Below are 17,102 nucleotides of genomic sequence, written 5' to 3' on the forward strand. Positions count from 1 at the left end.
GGTCTGTGTCTTACATTATTGCCTTAAAATCAACCGTAGAACTTTTTAGAATCAGTTTTAAATGCTCTAAAATATTGGATTATTAAAATAGTGTTACAATATTATTATTATTATTATTATTATTATTATTATTAAAATCTAAAGGATTATTTTTAACTTCTGACAACAAGGAAAACAATTTTCAGTTCAAAATTGACAATATTTACAGAAGGGATCTACCAATTTGATTTTTCAAATGACTCCACTGAGGTATTTTATCCCATGTAGGCCTGTGATGTTGACCCACAACACAGCTCATGAATGTAAAAACAAAACATGGTTTGTATTAAAGCAGGAATACAGTGTCATACCTCAGATGAGTATGCAAAAAGAGCTCATAAAACCTCGGCTTGGTTAGTGTTGGATCAGTACTAGATGTGAACAACAATCAGATCTCTAAGTTTTGGTTCATATCATCTGGTTTACAGGTCAATATTACATCACGTGAAACTGTGTGTCATAGAAAAGATGTTATTTTTTACTCAGATGAGCTGGATTGTTGTTGTTGTTATTAAATAGCTATCACATCATCTGTGTGCTCTGTCTTGTTGCTTTCTGTTCTTTACTTACTGCTCATATATGAGTAAGGTCATCCCAGGTTTTAGCTAAGGATCACAGAAGAAATCACGTCTCTCACAGTCATAGCTTTGAATGTTAGCAGCAGCAAGAGGGCAGTCTGAGAGAGCAGGACCTGAAGGGCAGTTTTCACTCAAAAAAGGACTAGCGTGATCCCTCGCCTTTCATATCTCTACTTCCATGATACAGATATGCAAACATTAAAAGCTCCTATTTGGTAAGTGGAGTGTTATTTATTTAACTTGTATTATATAATGCATTTAAAAAAAAAGGCTTCATAAGTTTATTAGAGAAAAAAAAACAATATATTTAACTGTTAAAAGGACTGTAAAAGGACTCTTATTAGAACTAAGAATTATCATTAGACTAGTCTATTATTTAAATAAACTCGAGATTATTCAATTGTATAAATAATTGTTTGTTGGACCCCAAGTTCTGTTAGTGCATGTTTGAGCTGATTTAAATAGCAGTGGAAACTGTCTCCCAGGGGCCAAACCCTCACTCAAGCTGTTGAAGTGAATGTGTGTACGCAGGCCAAAGTAAAAAGCTGTTTATTTGCCACAGCCTTGTATCGATTCTTTCTGTGGACAACGGTGACTCAGTGTGCTGCTGCTGCTTGGCAGGGTTACGGAGCATAGAAGGGCATTTGCAGAGCTCGTCCATCTTGTCTGGCAGAGCAGGAAGAGCATGTGCTTTGTGAAGGGTGTTCATGTTGAGTGTGTGGTGGGTGTTTTCACTGTGTGGAGATCTTAAATGTCTTAAGGACATTTGCGTGAGTGTGTGTGTGTGTGTGCATGAAGCAGTCATGGACACTGTCCCTCTATCCCAGCTGTCCATCCACTCAGACCGCACCCTCGCTGCTTTCACATTCAGCTGTCTACCTCTCTGCTGCTCTCTGTATCTGCTTATGTGACTTGCCTTCCAATCCCATAAAAAAAAAATGCAGAGCAATTGGATTGCTTGGTTTGTGCAACATATTTCTGTCCTGTTTTTCTACATTTAACATTTCTGTAAACTCTAAAGCTGTCTGAGCTCAAACATTGATCAAACTGAAGGGTTTTTATAGGGAGCCAACTTAACAAAAGGTTTTATTGTGTTCATTATTTTCAGCTTGTTTTCACATACACTCATTCAGGCATTTATCCCGGTATTTCACGATCAGTAGTTTATTTTTTTTTTTAAACTTAACATAGTTGAGTAGTGAGTAGTGGTTAGTAGTCAGACAGCGGTCATTTTTGCATATTAAGCTCTAATGCTTTTATGCCATAAGCTTCAGGATCCTAAGTCTAGTGCACGCTATTACCATTTTAACCCAGATGTCCCCATGGCAACCACTTGTCAAATGTTTTTTTTTTTTTTGTATTGCCTTCTGTAAACCCTATGAGTAGTAGCAAGAAGAGCGCTGAGAAACAGCCAGTGTGAGTTCTAGAGGAAATTACATTCAACTGCTGTCATGTGCAAGAGATCCATGAATCCATATCTGTTTGTGTGGGAGAGAAAGGGCAAAATGTAAACACAATAATATTGCTTCCTTAAGAAGTTACTTGGCACGTCATACCCAAATATTACACAGCAGGAGATACAAAAGTATGCAAATATTAAATAGTTACCTTTTTTGCATCACACATCCAGCCAATCCTTTCCCTTTTTCTTGTTTTTAAACAAAGTGGTGATGAACCCATGAAGTCACACAATGCACAAAACTCATTATGTTGGTGATAATGTACAATTTGGGGACAAGGTGTGTCTGCAGGTGTTCAGTGGTTATGCATCTGTCATTTAGTCAAGTTTGAGCTGAGGTCTGGTTTGACCGTTTTAGCTTTAGCAATCAAAACAAGTTTGATTGGTTTGGGCCTGTTGTTTTTAGTTTGGCAGTAAAACCATACCAGGCCCAGGGGAATCCATACTGGGATTTTCACTCCTGTTCTTCTACAGTATCACATGGCTAGATTGTTGGTGCTGGTTGCAGGCTTGGAAATGGCCAGGTTTAGGGAGGAATATGATGTCATGCACAGATGTGAATCTGGCGTTTAAGTTCTTAATGAAATAGTAAATGGTTTGTGATAGGGCTGGGCGATAAAACGATAACGATATGTATCGCGATAGACACGTGATCGATAGCGATATAAAATATGACGTTTGATATTTTTTATTCTTTGTCGGAAGAAAACAGAGGTTGTGAAGCAAGTTTGGTTGCATTAACAAAGGCACTCGCTCTCTGGTAACCTAGCAACTTGGGGAGTAACACTCTAACAGCCAATCATGTAACAGTATCAGTTTGGTTGCGCCATATCGTTGTCTCGTGCTGGATTCCTCTTCAGTAACCGGCGACTGATGAGCAGAAAATGAGCCGCAGCGAGCGAGGAAATTGTAAATAAAAGAGGAAAAGTCAGCACGCCAGTATGGCAGTTTTTTGGATATTGTAACTAGGGCTGAAACGATTCCTCGAGTAACTCGATTACAAAAATTGTCCGAGGCAAATTCCTCTGCCTCGAAGCCTCTTTTAATTCATTTTAAAGCTCATGTCATGTTCTTGTGCAATTATTTTGTGTGTTTATGTGTGTGTGTGACAACACGCTTACGTAAAAGCGGAAGGAGACGCGAGGAGTTAGCGGTCTTAAAGAGAAGAAAAAAACAGGAGAAAACGACATAAAATGTCCAAGTTTTGGGACACTATCAGAGCGTCTGTTTTCAGCAGCAGGAAAAATTTCTAGCGCAGGGCAAGCCTCAGTTCTGAGCATGTTGATATGTTTACCTTTTTTCGTTGCAATCACATGCTCCTTTAAAGACTTAAAGCACACACACGTTGAGAGAGAGAGAGAGAGAGACTTTTATATCCTGATTAATATATATATGCTTAAAGCACTCGGTGTATAACCATGCATGACTCTAGGTCCAAGTTCCTGTCCATATTTTTTTGTCTCTTAAATACCACAAAGCATTCCAAATTAGACAGTAAAGGTTTGTTATGCCTGAGCTGTAGATTCTGAATCTTTTAGTTCTGAAAGTTGCATGACTTAAAGGCAGTATTTTTGTATTATTATTACTATTTATTTTAATGTATGCCTTAGTTTTGATACTTTTATAATTTATTTTTTTGTTTTTGCATCTCGGAAAAGGGTTCATTTAAAGCCCAGAATGTTTGGCACTTAAATGTACTTAATTCTTCTCAGTCAACTTTGTCATTGTTCACAGTAGAAGTACAGACAGAAACTATAGTTAATATCTAAATGTTTATTTTTGATAGAAAATATTGATGTATGCATTGCATACTATACATTTAAAAAATAAAAGTTGATTTTTCTAAAAAAAAAAGGAAACCAATTAGTTATTCATTTTAAGAGACCTGTCTTATTTTCTCTTGTATATTTAATATTGCTCTTCAATTAAGCAAAAATACATTTTATCATATTACTCGATTAATCGATGAAATTTTAGGTAGAATACTCGAATACTACAATATTTAATAGCTACAGCCCTAATTATAAGTCTACGAAAATATACTTGAATAGTTCAACTTCAAGTATGATTAGAGTAAGAATAACTTGAGTTACTTTTTCATATTTCTGCAGGTTTTATATTTCTTATATATTATAATGTGACTGTACTGTATCAGGTTTGTTTTTTTATGTTACAGATGTATCTCAGTCTACCTCAGTTTTATTTATGTTTACAAAACACTGCACATATTTTAAAACACTTAAAATAAAAATGTTTAAATGTAATATTTTTCTCCTGGTCCTTATTTTATATGGGCCATAAAAAAAGTTCAATAATTATTGATATCGACTGATATGAAACACTGATATCGTGATACAGTTTTCGGCCACAGCTAGTTTGTGAGTAATGAATATTTCTAACCAAGTCTATTAGATCTTTTAGTATGATTTTTTTTTTTTAGGCATCCACCACTAGGGGGAAGAGGAATTATGTTTTTGGATTGTCTTTCCATTGATTCGACAATTCTTTTAGTGTGATATGTCAAGAATAATTGTTGGAATGTTTAAAGGGTTATATATGGAATTATGATTTTAACCAGCAGATGAAATGATCAGGTCTTCATATCGATCCAAATCTTGTCATGGTTAAAAGTATGAAATAGATTTTTCTTCAGTTTCCATCCTGTTTGAAGTTTTATCAAGAAGACCTAGTCTTGTTCTCAGCAGAAGCATTTCTGTCCATTCTGCTGGCACTTCTGTGTTCTTCTTGTTGATCACAGATTAATTTTCATATGGACTATCATCAGAAGAGTTCAGGTCATCAGAGGCTGAGATATCGGAGTGTTTTCCCGAAGCAGTCCTGAGCTGACATGAATGCAAATGCGTTAGAGACGAGACTGAGGCAGCAGGGTGGAGTCAGCCGCAGGAGAAAGACTGCTTTCAGGGTGGTTGGTATTAAAGCAGAGGTTAGAGGGGTCACTGAGCGTAAGTGTGAGCAGGGGGTGATGCTGAATGTTGTACCATCCGTGCTGGTTTACTAAGACCTGAGGAAATCGGGGACACGCATGCCAAATTGTTTCTCTCTTGAGCATAAATTAGCACATCTGCTCTGCATTTGACATATTTCCCCTTGCCTAATCACCCGTGAGCTGGGTTATTGCTGACTCCTCTACATAAATCTATCCTGGGTGGGTTACAGATTACAGGGCAGCCTGATGATTTTGTGGCTGACTATAATACAGGGAGATGTAGATCTTTTTTATATTTTTATTTTTTGCTGCAGGACCACATTTGCATCAGATTTTAAACCCGAGTGTAGCATTTTGTCTTTGCAGTGAGTCAAGCTGTGAAGATGGTTTCAGCCTGGTGGATGGTGGTGCTGGTGATGGGAAATGATCAAGGGGGTTAGAGTAATTTCCTGTGAAAAGGGATCCGGCTTTCCCCAAGCCATGAGTTTCCTCTGTCAGAACATATTTTAAGCCTGATTGTAAAGCAGATGTTCTGTGGTATGTGTATGTCCCTGTTAGGCTTAGTTGTGCGTGTGCATACATGTGCAAAAAGGGCCATGTAAAGGTAGAAGCTGTGCCTTTGTGTGGACCTTTTTATTTCTGCAGTGCTTGTGTTCTGCCTCTCTCTCTCTCTCTCTCTCTCTCTCTCTCTCTCGCTCTCGCTCTCCCCTCCCCCTCTCCTTGCACAGAGGGTGGGGCTGCTCCCGATGACTCGGTGATGCTTTCTTTTCTATAGTCTCGACATCTAGCATTAGGATCAGACGAGCCTGTTATTGTGATTTGGTGGTTATTGGTGTTGCTGTGCTGACAGGGTTTGGCTGTGTGTGTGAGACATTGTTTCAGCTGTGTGCAACGCTGTTTTGCTATGAGGATCTGGTGCTGACGCTGAGGTAGGCTGCCCTTTATTTTTAATACCCTCTACTGCCAAGCTGCAGCCTTCGCTAGTAAACACCCAGTCTGTGTGACGCTTGTGTCCCACACCGTCATCAAAACCATAATTCGCTTGTAAGACTAGACCTATTTTTAAAAGTTACTTTAAGAAATTTTTCTTACTCATAGCCGCATGGCTAGCCGTTTTTCTTCCGTCATTAACAAATTGAGCTTTAGTTTAATTCCTTCTCCAACACTCCATATATTTCTCATCATTATGAAGATGCACATCTTCATTGTTCATCTTTAAAGCATCCACACACAAGCGGGATGATTTTCTACACCATAAAATAGTCAAAAGTTTTTTTTCTTTCTTTCATCAGAACAGGTCTGGCATCCCTCAGATAAAGATTGTCTGCATTACAAATAACATCAATAATTAATCCCATTTTCCAAGATTTTCTGAGCAGCTCCCAGGACTCACCGATTACAGCTCCACAATCACGGTCAGGTCTTTAAAATGACTCCTATTAGAAGGCGGTTCTTGTGTGTGTTTGTGTTGGATTTAAGTTTTTAATCCTTACCTTGCCAGCGGTCTCTGTATTCAGCGAGTGTTAGTAGCCTCAAACCATCACATTTGCAAGAAACCTTTGATGTTTGACAGTTTATTTCCACTGCAGTATTAGCGTAGGATTGGGAGAAACTCTTTGATGCTACAGAAGACACCTCCAGCAGTCCACTAAGAATTTTGATATGTCCTTTGCTGATGTTTGGTACAAACACATGCGTACACAAATGCACACACACAATATCAAGAAATACATGATGTTTGCATGAAAAAAGGAAACAGATGAGTTTGAGCTTCAGTTGACTCTATACATAATTTGTTTGTGATTCAGTTGCTCACTATTATATTCTCTTTTTGAAATTTTCATTAATGGCATTTGGCAGACAACCTTATCCAGAGCGACTTACATTTTGCCTCATTTTATACAGCTGAACAATTAAGGGTTAATGGCGTTGCTTAGGGGTCCAGCAGTGGCAGCTTGTTGGACATGGGATTCAAATTCACAACCTTCTGATTGGTAGTCTAACACTTTAACCACTAGGATACCACTGTGCTGGGTCAGGACTACACTTTGCTCTCTAATGTACCTGTTGTACTAATGTATTTTGCTCCCTGTGATGTTTAGCATGGGGAATAGAGTTTTAATTTTCCTCCATGTGCTTTATGTTTATACAACATGTCCTTTATAGAATCCTGTTTATAACAATATAAAAATGAACTCGTATGCAGATCATTCTGTTATACATATAGATCATCTTTATTTTTAAAAGCTTGGTCATGCTGCTAAATAGAGTGTTTTCTTCATCGTTGCTATTAATAGGCAATTATGAGTGAACAACAAATGTCAAACATATAAATAATATTTGTATAATTCCCAGTGGTATTCCTGATGAAGCTTTGTACACTATTTGCGTTCATGAGGAAGCTTACAGGTATTAATTCGATGTGTATTTACATTTGGCTTGAAGACATTTTGATTAAAGCTTTTGGTTGAAATGAGTTTCTAAGCAAAAGAAACTTTTATGTATCTGTCCATCAGGTGCATCCAAAGTTTAAAGGTAGTGTACATATCAGTGGCCTAATCAACACTGTAGCTTGATACACTACCATGTGTAAAGACAACCTAAATTCTGTCTTGTCTCCTCCTGCCACCGCTCAGTTGTTCTGTAAACGATGCTTATTTGGCCTGAGTGAATGGTCTTTGATACTCGGTGTCCGTTGCAGTGAAGCCACGTCACAATGATTCATACAGGCAATGACTAATGATTTCAAAAGACAGGATTAAGTCAGAACTGTGCACCATGTCAAGAAGTAGTGTATTTATTTTTGTACTTCACCAGAGTTCAACTAAATAGTAGCTTGTTGCTTAAATCATATTTAATACCTGTGCATGTTTTCTTAGATTTTATATAGATTAAATGCTTGTTGAAACTCTAATGAGATAACATTGATGATGCTGAGAGGAAACCTTTTTGTTTTTATTTGTCTCACAAAATAATAGGCCAATTTGGCCTTGATCTTTGTTTTTCTCTAATCATGTGGTTTATGCATATTCATAAGTGTCACGTAAACAAAGTGAGTCTATAAAGACCTGGTTTGCATGATTGATGATGAAAAGCTTGAAGGTCCTCATTCGAATCTCCACTGCTACACTACAACATATAGTGGAAAGCTTCCCAGAATAGTGGAGCTCTTTATAAAAGCATGTAGCATGTAGACAAAGTGACACTGCTCTTTCCATTGGGGGGAAACAATGGTGCTGTTGCCCCGGTCATCTGTAAGCCACCTTAGTCCCGTGATTATTTTAAATTAAAATATACTAATTCAAAAACGTTGTTTAACTGTAGACTTGATCATTCTGTAAGAGACCGCATGTAGTTTAATCTGCATTCAAATCCTCAAGGCATTCAATCTTAGTACAACCATTAAGAGAAATGATGCAATCTTGGTTCTGTTCTTAATGAGGTGTGTGAAAATAACTTTAATGTGTTCATAATGAGCAGGAAAATGTTCTTTACAGCTGTTTGGCTACTGGCAGCTAGATGCATTTAATGGGCCAATTATAATAGCTAGCATCCTGCTGACAGAAATCTCAGCTCATGTCTTTGCTGCTAGCACAAGAATTGTTAATCGCAACCCTATATTGCTTCTTTAGAGTAGAATTATTTCAGGAAAATCTGCCTCTGTGCAGGCAGTTGCTAGATTATTTGACACTGTTGTCAAAAAATGTTGCTTTTAAGCCAGACAAGAGGAGCACAAGTGTCTTGTCTTCTCCTCCAACTGAGTAGACAATTTATTTGCTTCACTGTTCTTTTGTTTTGGTCCTTGCCCTGCTTTCTGTGTTTTTGTGAACGCCGATGAAGAGAGCGCTAGATTTCTGTAAGGGTGTGGTACAGTTGTAAATCAGAAGGCAGAGAAGACGACCGTCAGTTGAGTTCAAGGGATGATGGTGTCTGGAGGCAGATGGTCTTCAGCTGGTGCCGTGTGTTCATAGACCCTTTCTCATTTTCCATCATCAGCCCTGTTGTCTCTAATCTGCATCATCAGCAGACTGCACATGGTGCTGAGGGTCTCAACAGGGGTGGAAACGAAACACAATCAGCATCAGAAGATCTCTGTAGTATTTAGCATTGTGTCTGTAGGAAAAATTGTAACCATGTTATTCTAAGCAACGGTTGGTTGAAAATTTATTTAACTCTTAGGCCAAGTATCAGAAAATGTTCTAGAGCTCTGATTTATTTTTGCAAGAGTGAACTTATTTATTCGTTATGCGTGTCATCTCTATATCCATATTAGGTTTGATGGGATGTTTTTATTTATTTATTTATTTATCTATCTATCTATTTATTTATTTATTTTAAAGGCAGATTTGGGTTGTACTCTAAATCAACATGAAGATTTTTGTAAAGCAGCTTTGATTGTTGTTTGCATTGTTCCACTTTTTTAATTGCACACATATGTGACACATGAGCGTGTCATGGGAGTAGGGGATACATTGGAATATTTAATATAGCAAAGGGTCAGGGAGCTTGGAGAATATATGCCATGTAAAATGTCACAAAAGTTGTTAATATAATACATTGTTTAAGGAAACATATGAAGTAATGTTGTTATTATTGAACCTTAAATACAACAGTTACCCACATATTTCATAATCACCAGGTGTACAACCACACTGTCTGTAATTACGTGATGTATAAGCACCTTTCATTGGATTAGACTAATTCATCTGTTGTACAGTGCAATTTGACTCTGTACAATTTCTTGTATGGGTTGTTTTACAAGGTCTTCAAATACCACCCAAAGATTTAATGTCTGTAGGACTGGATCAGTTTCCGAACTGCACCTATTACAGACTGCAAGAGATCTGTGGTCTGACAAAGCTTTGCTCTAAAATCAGAATGCTAAAAGGTTTGATTACCGGATGATGTTTGTGCCGGTTAGTCTGCATCATTCAGGAGGTTCTAGTTAAGTTCTGTCTTAATTGTAGGAGTCAGCATTTGAATCCATTCTGTCTGACCACTCCTCAAGTGAAGTGGACTAGCAGGACTGTACATGAACCTCTAATGGCAAATAGACCATATATTTATATTTTTATATTTAAAAAAAATGCATTTTATAAATTGATTCAGACAGAGTAAACTTAATAACAAATAAATTGGCATTATGAACAGAGCATACTGATTGTCAGAGTAAATTATTTGCATTGAATAATTATTTAAATCTTGGCTTTCAGCTCAGCTGTAGGTTAAATAATTTATAATATATTTCATAATTCAAAATGTATGAATATATTCATAATCAAACCATCTTATGTCATGTAGGGTTAGTTAGCTAGAAGCCTAAGCTTTGATTTATAATGCCCGTTTGTGATGTGTGCCAGCTTTTCCATACAGTTCCTAATGGTGCTACAGTTCACCTAAAAGTCTATTGATGCCATTTTGTATTTTTTACCCAATGTACTCTTTCAGTCAATCATCAAGCAGCTCTTCTCAATCACATAACACATGAAGCACAATTCCAGCTCGCCGCTCTTTTTAAACTGCAGCTTTTTTCTTCTACCTTTCTTTGAAAATTTGAACTGACTGACTCGTATGTAATCTCTCATATGTGTTCAGGTTGCCCCTCTTATAGACGATGTCCACCATGGTGTATCCTCGTGAAGAGAAGCTGGAGAAACTAACGCAGGAGGAGATCATCTCAAACACTAAGCTGGTGATCCAAGGCCTGGAGGCACTGAAGAGCGAGCACAACTCTATCCTGCACAGTCTGCTGGAGACCATCAAGTGCCTGAAGAAAGATGAGGAAGCCAACCTCGTGCATGAGAAGTCTAACTTACTCCGCAAATCTGTGGAGATGATTGAGCTGGGCCTGGGGGAGGCACAGGTGAGCATGTCTTTCAGGAGTCTGTCCAAGTAAATAAACAAGAATTCGTAATAGTCTATTTTCAGTGCATGTTTGTATCTTTCTGAACTAGAAGCATGATGTACTCCAAATAGTTACTTCTCAAAGCTATCTTTGGTAAACTAACAATAGAATGCAGAACTTTTTGCCTTTTGGAAAAAAATCACAGAAAAAGATCTGATTCACTCAAGTCAGCCAGCCATCTTGTATCCTTTTTTTCTCTCACTCGTTTCCTCATTTACCTTGTCGTGCATCTGTGTCTGTGTCCATGTGCAGGTCATGATGGCTCTGTCCAATCACCTTAATGCTGTGGAGTCAGAGAAGCAGAAGTTACGGGCCCAGGTGCGGCGTCTGTGCCAAGAGAACCAGTGGCTGCGGGACGAGTTGGCCAACACTCAGCAGAAACTGCAGAAGAGTGAACAGAGTGTCGCCCAGCTGGAGGAGGAGAAGAAGCACCTGGAGTTCATGAATCAGCTCAAAAAGTATGACGAAGATGTTTCACCCTCGGTAAGAAAAACAGCTTAGATCTTTTATCAGTAACATTCCACCCTTTGTTAGTTCGGCTAAATAAGTGCATCCTATGGCCAAACTAGCCATTCTGTTTATACTACCAAACTAAAAATATTAAATAAAATCTACAAAACACATTTTTGTTTGAATTAAGTATACAATCAAGTGTTAAGTTTGTATATGATATATTCAGATTAGTTCTGTGTGTAAGAGAGAGTGCTAGGCTCACCACAGTGGATGAACTAAATTTAAAACCCAACTACAACAAGCACTAAAAACAAGGAGAAAATATGAATAAACGAGTAAACATTGTGTTATAATGTGATGGAAACTTTTGGCCATAGTGTCCACTGCTAATGCTGTTACATTCACTAGTTTGCATGATGTGTGTAATATTTGTTATAGGGAGTGGTTGAAATTCCACTGATATTTGGTTAGATAACAGTACATTTGTTTATCAGTAGTTAGTGATTAGAGCAGGTTTACTCGCTGCTTTTGCGTTCTGACTTTCACCTCCTCTGCGTCTTTTGCATCATTCACCTTCCTCATGCTGGCAGAGAGCTGAGCTGCCTACGTCAGCACCGGGCTCAGGTAGAAGCAGAGCCTCTGGGGCTGTTTACTGGGTCAGCTCTCTGCAATCTTTCTAGTTTTTTAAGCCTTTTAAGCACTGACTTTATACTTTAAAACCAGTGAGAAGCTGCCAAAGAACTCTTCCCTAGAAATTTTTTGCTCTTCTTTATATTTCCTGTCAGAATTTCTATACATAAATATGTGAGGTGATTATGGCAAAATGAGGATATTACAAATTTTTTGTGTAATTCAGGAGGAAACATTTGGCTGGCTGTTAATCCTGTGTGTGGTATCGAGTGTAGGTTTGCTGTTTGTCAGTAACCAAACCTTCACCAAAAGTCAAACATAATCGGACATGTTATAGCAGTGTGTTGTCATTTTTATGGCAAGCCGTCAAAACGCATTTGCGTGTAATTGGACACGGTTGTCGTTACGTTTTCCACTGACAGAAAAGATTCCAAATATTGAATGACCGAGCATTTAATTCCAAGTTCTGCCTACTGGTGATGGCTCAGCAAAAACCTGCAAATGATTTGAACAAAGTTACAATTTAGTGAAGAGGCAGTATCTGTGCCAGGAGGAAGAAAGGTGGTTTATGTTTAAGCCATGCTTGCAGACATTAATGTGTGTGTGTATAAGCTGCAGAAGTGCTTTACATTGAGGAGTTTGATTGATTGATTTATTTTTTTTCTGTGCTTACAATCTTTTCATTTGATGTTCTAGGAGGAAAAAGATGGCGAACCACCTAAAGGCTCTCTGGATGATCTTTTCCCTAATGATGATGAGGAACATGGTCAAGGAAGTAAATTAATCTTTTTTTTTTGTTTTTGTTTAAATACAATTGCTCATGAAGTACCTGTACCATGCATGCACATGTACTACAATATATTTCACATTGTTAAGATGCTCATCATTTCTTGTACTTGTGGAAAGTTGATGGTCAGATCCAGTTTCCTTAGACAGGAGTGTGACTCTTCCTTCCTCTACAGTGCAGCACCAGCACAACAGTGCAGCCGTTGCAGCAGCGCAGCAGGGAGGATACGAGATCCCAGCCCGTCTCCGAACACTCCACAACCTGGTGATCCAGTACGCCTCTCAGGGTAGATACGAGGTGGCAGTACCGCTGTGCAAACAAGCTCTGGAGGACCTGGAGAAAACCTCAGGCCACGATCATCCCGATGTTGCCACCATGCTCAACATCCTCGCTCTGGTGTACAGGTTTGTATCTGAACTCTGTTCATGGTTTTAAATCATACTCATAACTATTAACTTTTTCTGAAGACTTTTCTCACTTTAAGTTCCTCTTTTTGCTTTTGACACTGTTTCAAGCTGCAATATCAACATAAAACTAACAGCCATCACTTCCTTTGTCACTCTCAGGGATCAGAACAAATATAAAGAGGCAGCACATCTGCTCAATGATGCTCTGTCCATCAGGGAGAAGACTCTCGGCAAAGATCATCCAGCAGTAAGTTATATCTGCTATGCAACTTGAAAGATGCTTCTCCTGTCTTTCCTTTTCACAGCTAAAGCCAAACACTAATAAAATTTGGCTTGCAGAAAAGATGAAGGTGAAAGGACATGGACATGACTGCTACTTAATAATACGCAGTTCCTCCATTGCAGATTATTTTAATTGCAACTGATTTAATAATTGAGAAATCTGTCTTCGTTGTTGAATACAAGCTGAATTTGTATTTGCCTTTTGCTCTTGTGCAGTCTGCTGATATCAAATGACCTGATAGGAAATTAACCACAGGGCCATAGAGTCCCTGTATTGATCTTAGTCTCATGATCCATCTGTCCCACTGTGTTATCATACACTTTGTGTCTAATAAATGCTTTAAACTGTTAGTATTTAATAATTTTGATCAGATGTCATGAATCTTGGTATTTGCGTCAGTTTTGGTGACATGGTTCAGTTGCACAGGGTTATCACACTTGTCATGAAGGTAGCGCTGTCATAACTGATCTGCCTTGGTTTGTGTGTTTGTGTGTGCTGTGCTGCAGGTGGCTGCCACCCTGAATAATCTGGCTGTGCTGTACGGGAAAAGGGGCAAATATAAGGAAGCTGAACCACTGTGTAAGAGAGCCTTGGAGATCAGAGAGAAGGTAAACACACACACACACATGCAGAAAATCCTCTGAGAACGGTTTATCTGTCTACTATATTCAGCCAGATACCATCGGTTTTATGGTTATGGCTCACAAACATATGATATTTTGAGCTATTCTGTTAACAGGTTTGTTTTTCATTTGCATAATCATTTACCAGCTTATCATTATTTGGCATATATTATAATCATCATGTGCTTCAGCCATTTGGTAAACCATTTAGCACATGACATTTTTTTTGGCTACATCATCGTGTGTGTGTGTGTGTGTGTGTGTGTGTGTGTGTGTGTGTGTGTGTGTGTGTGTGTGTGTGTGTGTGTGTGTGTGTGTGTGTGTGTGTGTGTGTGTGTGTGTGTGTGTGTGTGTGTGTGTGTGTGTGTGTGTGTGTGTGTGTGTGTGTGTGTGTGTGTGTGTGTGTGTGTGTGTGTGAGAGACATCATGTAACTTCCTTAAACAACTTCCTTAATCAAGGTTGCACGAATGTGAAATTTGAATGCTAATGATGCATGCTTTTGTACTATGATGAATGATTAAAAGCCTATACCTTTTAATGTCAGCCTATATAAACCTTCCCTCGAAAAAAAGAGCATTTACACATAAGAAGAGAAAGCAAGCTTTATGTGAGATTGATCAGATCCTGAGTAAGCTGTATAGCAGCCCCCGATATTGATTGAGCTTTTATGAGATCATGTTGATACCAAGCAAACAGCAGAAATCCTACACCTACTCTGAATAAGCCGCTTAATGTTGGAGAGAGCAGAAGGGCTGGAAAGAGTGGAGCTCATAATGGTTGTAGGCCGTACAAATGCTCTCTGCTTATTCTGTTTGAGCAGTCTTCAGTTACAACTACACTACCTTAAAGGCTCTTTAATCAAAAGGAACATGTCAGAATATTTTAATGTTATACATCTTTGGTCTTCTTTCTCAGGTGCTTGGAAAGGACCACCCAGATGTGGCTAAGCAGCTGAACAACCTGGCCTTGCTGTGTCAGAACCAGGGCAAGTATGAAGAGGTGGAGTACTACTACTGCAGAGCTTTGGAGATCTATGAGTCCAGGCTGGGCCCTGATGACCCTAATGTTGCCAAGACCAAGAACAATCTGGTGAGAAGTACCTCTTTTAGCAATTTATTTTATTTAGCCCTGTGAAAGTAGCCGTTCTCAGTTGTTATGGTGCTACGCTAGTAGTGATGGTTACACCCTATCAGCTTAGTCACACCCTCTCAGTTTAGTAATGGAAAGCTAGAAAAGCTGATGTTTTTTGTTTATTCATTTTTTTGGAACTATACATCATTCTATGAGGAAACTTTGATGTGAGCAAAATAGTATTGCAATTTTAGAATGTACTTACTCTACAATTACAATACTCTCTACTGAACATTTACATGGATTTACTGAATGTTCAGTAGAGACTGGATTCAAATAATCAGTCTCCCTAAATAATAACCCTGTTATATTGTGGTGTTTCTGTAGCGTAAGCTTAAATGAACAGCCCCAAGTCACTGAATAAAAATCACAACAGGTCTGTTTACCTGGTGGTTTTTATTTATTTACATTCGGTATTATATAGGATTTTTTTTCTAGAATCTTCCATTAAATCGTAGTGGCTTTTGGCTACCCCGAATGCTTTCTGGTCTTATCATCCATCATCATGCACACACAGGCAGGATAAAACAAGCCATTACAGAGCCTTTTCATTCAGAAAGCTGAACCATTTATGGAAAAAATGGTTAATGCTTTTTTTTATTATTATTTTGTCATTAAGTTTCCAGCTGACAACCACAGAATCTGCTTTTAAGCCGCTTTCAAATCTTTTCAAAAATTTCATTATGATGTTTTCCCCAACAGTGAAATGTATTGTTTGGCCACACATCACAGGAACACTGCATTTTCAGAAGCATCACTGTGCAAAGTGACCTTTAACGGTGTACTAAAAGCTCTGGCTTTTTCTCTTCTTTCTCCACAGGCTTCATGCTTTCTCAAACAAGGGAAATACAAGGAAGCTGAGATTCTTTACAAAGAGATTCTCACCCGTGCCCATGAGAAGGAGTTTGGATCAGTTGATGGTACATCCTGTTAACACTATATTACTCACATGTACACACACACACACACTTCAGATGCATAAACATGCACACATTCTCTCACCTGTTTCTTTTCTTTGTACTATCTTATTAAATTTTTGACTAATTTTTGACCTATTTTGACTTTTTATCAAAGTAGATGGAGGCGATGTTTAAAAGATGGACAGGGTTATGAAAGATAAAAAGACTATAAACACATCTAATCGGCAAAGAATTTTTAAAAAAGTTGTCTATGGGAAGAAATAAAGCTTTTACTTTCCATTTTTGTATATATATAAATTTTGACCTGTGCAATAAATTCTCTCTCTCAAAAAAAAAACCTGCTGTGTTTTAAGATATTCTTTTATGGTTATTTATCCAAACATTTAATAATGTACAAGTTAAGTAGAATGCAACACATGCCCAGAGCTGAGCATCTGAAGGTTAAACACATGCCTGTAGCTTCCAGTCAGTCCTAAGGTTTGAACTAGTAACCTTAATGGAACTCGTAGCACAGAATGGTAATCGTATATTCATCTACATCTCTCCATGTTAAAGTAGTACGAGTGGACATATGCAGTTTCATTTCGCTACATTCCAATACATAACGTTACATTATAATACCCTTATTTTGTTTATTTCTAAAATATGGAACTTCAACACATTAACTCCCTTTCAAATAATCCTGAAGTATCAGTCCCTGAGCAGAAAACTATCTTTACATACTAAGCCGCTGTGTCTCTGCCCACAGCTGAGAACAAGCCGATCTGGATGCATGCTGAGGAGAGGGAGGAGATGAGCAAAGTAAGTATGTGCCTCAGTGCAGGTCCTTTTTTTAGACAGAAATTCAAAGAAATATTCACAGGAATCTTGAGTATGATGTTAGTGAAAAAGCCTATTTTTCTCAGCTTTTGTTCGCTATCAGAAATATGAACTTGTATA

General features: G+C 38.1%; 1 protein-coding gene across 4 annotated transcripts in view; it reads left to right on the plus strand.

Annotated features, from left to right (window-relative positions):
* Positions 1 to 17,102, plus strand: part of klc1b (kinesin light chain 1b) — a 32,350-nt gene that overhangs the window by 1,296 nt on the left and 13,952 nt on the right. For 3 of the 4 annotated variants that reach the window (XM_060872733.1, XM_060872736.1, XM_060872735.1), the window contains exons 2-10: positions 10,619 to 10,886; positions 11,181 to 11,411; positions 12,708 to 12,786; positions 12,974 to 13,202; positions 13,365 to 13,452; positions 13,995 to 14,096; positions 15,028 to 15,201; positions 16,064 to 16,163; positions 16,912 to 16,964. In XM_060872733.1, the coding sequence (XP_060728716.1) occupies positions 10,638 to 10,886; positions 11,181 to 11,411; positions 12,708 to 12,786; positions 12,974 to 13,202; positions 13,365 to 13,452; positions 13,995 to 14,096; positions 15,028 to 15,201; positions 16,064 to 16,163; positions 16,912 to 16,964 (1,305 nt within the window). In that variant the 5' untranslated portion in view covers positions 10,619 to 10,637. Of the gene's footprint in view, positions 1 to 5,796; positions 5,953 to 10,618; positions 10,887 to 11,180; positions 11,412 to 12,707; positions 12,787 to 12,973; positions 13,203 to 13,364; positions 13,453 to 13,994; positions 14,097 to 15,027; positions 15,202 to 16,063; positions 16,164 to 16,911; positions 16,965 to 17,102 lie in introns of those variants that run through there. The other variant, XM_060872734.1, reaches the window with a different exon arrangement.

This window comes from Tachysurus vachellii, chromosome 6 (genome assembly GCF_030014155.1).
Source record: "Tachysurus vachellii isolate PV-2020 chromosome 6, HZAU_Pvac_v1, whole genome shotgun sequence".
NCBI lineage: Eukaryota > Metazoa > Chordata > Actinopteri > Siluriformes > Bagridae > Tachysurus > Tachysurus vachellii.